The 6,824-nt window shown below is 31.7% G+C and overlaps 1 protein-coding gene across 1 annotated transcript; it reads left to right on the top strand.

Moving 5' to 3' along the window:
• Positions 1 to 729: 729 nt before the first annotated feature.
• On the top strand, positions 730 to 2,049 carry LOC110721715 (transcription factor CYCLOIDEA-like). Its single transcript, XM_021900909.1, is given in 4 exon segments — positions 730 to 1,415; positions 1,417 to 1,630; positions 1,633 to 1,885; positions 1,970 to 2,049. Coding segments are annotated over 4 exon segments (1,083 nt in total). The 5' UTR covers positions 730 to 855; the 3' UTR covers positions 2,026 to 2,049.
• Positions 2,050 to 6,824: the final 4,775 nt, after the last annotated feature.

The raw sequence follows: 6,824 nt of genomic DNA, 5'->3' as shown, positions 1-6,824 counted from the left end.
TCTTCTCCATTTCAGTGGACCTTCGGCAAGGTCCCATTGTTTTCAACCGAAACAAATAGTAAAAAAAATCCCTTTCAAATCCAAAAGCTTAAAACCCTAATTCTGCAGTTCTGTCATCAAGAAGGCATTAAATGCATATGAATGTTTTATGAACCAATTAAGCAGTCATATATAAAACAGCAGAAAAAACACAACTAGTATTAGTACTACTGTATCTGATAAATAATTTTCAAATAAATAATTATCCAAACCTTCATAACTCAAAAATTAAGGGAATTTACAGTCAGATACAATCACATGACTTGTCCATAAATAATTAAACATCTGAAACTGTTTCAAAAGTGAAAACAGTATTACTCAAAAAGGTCAAAATTCCATATTATGAAGAAAAAAAAAAAGGCATAAATTATCTTATCTTTTCGGATATTAATTTATTCATTCATATTCATATTCATATTCATATTCTTTTTCTCCCTTCTTCTTCATTCATCTGCAACCAAAAACACACATTTTCTCTCTAAAACAAGTGAGTGGCTTTCAACAACCTTGCCATCAACTCCTAGATCTGGGTTTTCACTTCATTGTACTACTAGTGGGCTCGATTCGTGACATCGAGTTCAAAACATCAAAAATCTTATCATATTATTATTTGATAATTTTTTACCTTATTAATTTTGTTCATACATCATCCACAGAATTTATTTTTTTTTTGGTTTTGTCACTTTCTCCCTTTCTTTTTCTCACCTTTATGTACTATCTATTTTATCTCATGATTTGTAGAAATCACAATCAAATTTAATTAATTTCCTCCAAAAAATAAAAAGGGTTTTTATTTCTTTATCTTTATTTTCAAAGATGTTTTCATCAAATAATAATAACAATTCTTATCCTTTGTTTTATGATCAGTCTCCATCTTTTTTTACTAATCGCGCTATCCCAGAAAGCAACAACATATTTTTGTTCCAACATTATTATGGAAAGTTCTTACCACCAACTTCATATCCTCCTATTTCAGACAATTCAATTGTAAATTTATCATCTGAACCTTCAATTAACCAACAAAATGGGTTGTTATGCCCGTCGAATGTACGTGTTTCGAGTTCTAGAAGAGCAGCTGGAAAGAAAGATAGGCATACCAAGATCACCACTGCTCAAGGGGTTAGAGATAGGAGGGTAAGATTGTCAATGAGCATTGCTCGCGAGTTCTTCAACCTTCAAGACATGTTAGGATTTGATAAGGCTAGCAAAACCCTTGGATGGCTCTTGACTCACTCTAAGGCCGCCATCGACGAGCTTGCTAGCACTTCAAATTTAAAGCCTCCTGTAACACCTGATGATAATGAAGTTGTCGTCATCAATGATCAAGAGTATTGTACTAGTAACAACAATGATGATGAGAAATCGTCGAGTAAAAGAGAAAGAGGAGAGAAATAGCCACCTTAATAATACTCGAAATGTTGTCAATGAGTTGAGGAGGAGAGAAGAGGCTAGGGAACGCGCTAGGGAGAGAACACGAAAGAAAAAAATCGTCGATGATCATCATCTAGAGAGTTCGTCGAGTTCGATGATTTGTCATCAATCAAACCCTGCAATTATGTCCAACAATAATAATAAAATACTCTTTCCAGTAATGGACTGATTAGCAAAGAGGGTAGTAGTACAGTAAGAGAATCTGTTGTTATAAAGGGCAATTATAATAACAAGTCGAAAGGATCATCTTATAATAATTACAATTATGAGATGATTAGCTCAAAAGATGAACAAGATAGTTGTAATTATTACAATGATTATTTCAACAAACCTGCATCTGAAAGTTGTAATTACTACAGTGGGATTCTGCAGCCGACTGGATTTCCTGCTTTGAACATTATCAATCTGTCCACAGGTTTTATTTGTCCAAATTTACGAGTTAAATGAGTTCGATTAGCAATATTTAGTTTCACTAATGTGCTAATTATATGTTTTGCAGAAATTCACATCAATGCTAGACCTTGGGAAACTTACAGCAATCACATCCTGCACTAGGTAATGGTGTGGCACGCTCGAGGTTTGGTATTAGAGTTATTTTTCATGTAAGGATTTCTATACATAGCTCCTTCTTAGCTTGTTGATGATCTTGAATTTTCGGTTGTACTCTTTGCTCGAAATATGTCCATATATTAAGAAAGCTTACATTTGAATTATTTTTCAATTCTATGTCTAGCTTAGTCTTGAATTGAATGATTGAATCAATAGCACATTAGCTTGAATTTTGCCATTTACAACATTATATTGATTTATTGATGCTTATTGTTGGATTTTCGTCGTTTAAATGAATTACTCTTCATTTTTACCTTGCCACAGATGTTATACGTATTGTGGTAGTGTGAGTAATTCACAATTCCAAAATTAATTATGTTCTTTCAATGCATATATAATTAGTACTAAGAACTAATTTCCATTCAACCATACTATAATTGGTATATATGCTATAGGTGGTATTTTATTCATAAGGTTATATATGTTTTGTAAACCTAGAACAAAGCATTGATTACTATGGAGTATATAGTTTTTGTAAATATCTTTGTAAAGTCCATGTTTCAAGCTCTAATTTTGATATTGGACTCACAATCTTGAAACTTTTCTTGCTAATTTTGTTATGATTCAAGTTGTTTGCTTCATTACATTTTGGAAATCAGTTGCATTTTTACTTGTTAAAGTAAATTTAATCAGTTTACAATTCAGTCATTCACTTCTAAAAAATAGAAAGGAAAATAATCATAAAAAAAAAAGACAGAACATTATTGTGAAGCATATACTTATAAGAAAATACAAATGTTAGTTTGTATTTTATATAAAGGTATATGAAAATCAATTGTAATACAGTAAAATTGAAATTATAAACCAAATCAATGACCTCTAACACTAAGATGTTCAATGTGACCAAAGTTATTTTACTTTGTGTTCTCATTTATTTGGTTGTTTGGTTATAAAAAAAAAAAAGATAGGAATTTGTGCATTTTTAGAATATAAAAAGGGATATGATACATGTAGCCCTAAGGTCAGAATATAAGAAGATTAAAAAGGAAAACACTTAATGACATTGATCAATGTGTGACTAGGTCATAAATTTCCAAATTTAAACTATTGATCAATCAACTAGGAAGTACCTATTAAGGCTCTATTCTTCTCACATTTTTTTTCCCAGTTATTTAAGGTTTAATAAGTGCTGATAAGATAATACGGGCCAATAAGTTCAAATAAGATAATCAATTCTGATAATATAAGATAAGGATTGATATGTTCATACATATAAGATGAGGGTTAATAATTTCTAATATGGTCTTGATAACGTGGACCCTATATAAGGCTCAATAAGATCTCTTAAAATAAGGTATGATAAGTACTGATAAGTTGACATAAAGATAATATAAGAGTTAATAAGGTTAGATAGACAAGTTCAGGATTAGATATAAGATAAGATAAGAGAAATTTAGGTAACAAAGAGCATCACCTAAATGTAAGAAATTGCTCATCTAAAGCCAAAGATAAAATGACACTTAGCTTTTTGCATGATATGATCAGGTTATCTCTAAGCAGTCAATCAAAATGTTCTAGCCATTTCCCAGGAAATACAAGATTAAATTAGTAAGGAGTTAAGTACATACAACTTTAAAAGTATGATGTATAAGGTTCATTATAGTCAACATATATAAATCAATTCCATATTCTTTAATTGACTCAGCTGACCATTCAATGTCCATATCCAAACAATGAAACAAATCTAAAGTTCTTAGGATATCAATGTATAGAAAGTATTCTTGGGGAATGTCCATTAATATATACTCGAGTTTTTCACTTTTGTTCATTTGAGAGAGCTCTGAATTAATCAATCAAAGCCTTAATCCCATTAGTGGAGTCGGCCTGGGAGAGCTCTGAATGATTAAAAATAGAAAAAAATAAATAAAAAATGAGCGTGGGTGTACCATGTTCCGGGAGATCATCAAGCTAGTCTATTGCTTTCCATATGCAAATTGTCTTTGCTTGTGTATGCAGTGTATGTGTGTGTGGTTGGGGAAATCTTTCCGAGTTTAGCTCAAAATCTTACCCTTAAGAAAATCAAACACTCACTCTTTTTAGCATACATTAACTGTTCTGTATACAACCAGATCAGATAGGCTATAAAGCCTAAGACAAACTAAAAACAGCAAAACAGTTCATTATTATGTGAAAATTCATACTGAAACTATTACTAGCTAGCTAATTTATAATGTTCTCAAAGTTGTATGTAAGTACCTTACATACGTTCGTTGGCAGCTGAGAAATTGATTTCACCATCACCATAGACCGATTTCTTCTGGTGCACTCGTTATCTTAGCTAGCTGTTATTGCAAAGTCTAATGTCAGATCAAGTAGTGAAAAACTTCAGGATAAATGCATATTTCATGATTGATCTATCTGAAGCATTCTCATATATATAAATTGACTTTTCAATGCAATTTAAGCTGCACTACTACTGGAAATTTTAGGAGCAAGTAGCTAGCTCAAGTTGAGAAAGGTGTACAAGCTTGCCTATCGAAAAGGAAATGTTGCAGTTTAATTTGATGTGTGAGCAAATCGAGCATCAAATTAGCTTCAGAGTGCATTGCTTATTTTGAGTATTCTTCTAGGATGGAGTTGCTATATTAGAAAACCATGTAAGCTGTGTAAAATTTGAATTACCTAGCTTTCAGTCTCAGTAGCTAGCTAGCTAAGTTATCAATGAGGAACTGAGCACAGATTAAGGAAGACTTGTACCTGAAATAATAAGTAGATCTAGGGAGAACACTAACTCTGCGAGCATGAAACTAAAATTATGTATGCATGTCCGAAATTAATAGTCACACAAACTATTTTAGGATTAATTTTACTTTAATTTTTCAAACCTCATAATTTTATAGTGATGGAGATAAAACCAATTTTGAAGCTCTAACAGAAGCTTTAAGCTGATGGTTAGAGTTCCTATAGATTGGTTTTATGCCCTATAAAAGCTGATGGTTAAATTAGAATCTATGATTGATTCTATACTCTATCAATTCATTAGGGTTCTATATATATAGCTTCCTTATGTATTAATTTTTGAGTGTCTGAGTTACATACATGCATGATCATTCTCACATGGCCATCTTAATAAAGCTACTAGAAAGCACCATTTGGTTTTTGGGTTTGATTGGATTATATTTGATGCAGTTGGGCGCTTTAGGATGAATTCCTTGATTTGAACAAATAGTGCATGTTGAAATCTAAAAGAAGCAAGTCAAGCTTTCATATGGACTTGTGTAGCCATGCTTTAGTGGTTCTTTTTTGTTAATGTTGAGAGGCCGCAAAACTATGCCTAATTATGTAAATAAGATTTTGATCCTCTTGTTTTATGTACCGTTTGTTAATGCTTTAATCAGTTAAGGTTATAGAAACTTCACTTATAGGATAAAAGGCTAATAAATCGAGATATAGATTAAATGATATTTACATTAAAGATCAAGTAGTTGGTTTATGATAATATTGTGAGGTAATTGTAATGCTAAGAGTGATAACAATTAAAGAAATAATTTTAATGGGAAAATGTGACTTGAAATGCTCAAATTAATGCTTGCACAAAATCATGTCAGAAAGTGCATAGACATTGAGCAAGATATCAAAAGAGTATTATTGACCACTAACCTAAAAGCTTAATTTATAAAGCTAAGGGATTTGGTGAAGGGCTTTTTGAATCTTGATTATAAGCTCTTTTGCAATAAGTTCATATACAAAACTTATTGAAATGACATGTATATCCAACTATTTAATCCATGTGTCATATCATGTATGCCAATCTAAAAACATGCATGGCTTTATATTAAGCTAAAGTATATATGAACTTATAATAGTGTGTGAACTACTGTGCAATACCTCTTATTGCTGCAATTATAATGCTACTTGACTTATTACTTTTTGATAACATATTGTATGTAATTTTTATGTATGGTGGATAGGTGAATTTGAGGGTGCTACTTTGGGAGATTTGGGTAGTGGAAAGTTTGAGGCGAAAAAAGAGGTTCTCTAAAGGGTATGTTCAGTTGACAAAGGATTGAGAGAGGTTTGAGCCTAGGAAGCTAAATTAAGAAAAAGATGATTGTAGGATTTTTTCTTTGTAAGAGAGGTTTGTGGATGTAATGGGGAAATGATTATGTTATCATCAACAATTTGTCAAGTTTTCTCCTTTACCAAATTTAAAGACCCCCCCTCCAACATATATTTCGAGTATATCTCGACGCATGGCTTTTATGTGTTCTGGAAATACATATGAGGGTAAAATAGTCATTTGATATTCATAAAGGTATTTTTTATGGTTACAGACTTATAGTGGTATTTTTTTTGTACTATTATGCATGTATATTATACCATTAGAGTATAGGTTATCTTAGTAGTACTATTAAATCTCACAGTGGTATAATATTTGATGTACAATTACATACTTGTTTGTACTATTATGCCACTACGAGAGTGAGGGATAGCTCAAGTGATTAGAGCTCCCTCCCGGTTCCAGATGATCTTGGGATCGATTCTCATTACTCGTCTTTGTGGCTCTCTAAACACCAAAAAAAAAAAAAAAAAAAATTATACCACTATGGCACTATAACATTTAATGGTACTATTTACTTAATTTAATGGTATTTTATACTCATGATCTTTTCCCTTCAATTCCATCAAACCCCGCACTCGGGGTGCTGGTGCGTAACGCCGGAATGCTCTGTTAATATTTACAATTTAGCCATCCTATTTGTTTCAAAACAAATAGGTCCTATGAGCCAATATTTATTCAATAT

The sequence above is a fragment of the Chenopodium quinoa genome, unplaced genomic scaffold (assembly GCF_001683475.1).
Source record: "Chenopodium quinoa cultivar QQ74 unplaced genomic scaffold, ASM168347v1, whole genome shotgun sequence".
NCBI lineage: Eukaryota > Viridiplantae > Streptophyta > Magnoliopsida > Caryophyllales > Amaranthaceae > Chenopodium > Chenopodium quinoa.
Note: the sequence above shows the minus strand (reverse complement) of the source record. Positions and strands in the feature narration are given on the sequence as shown.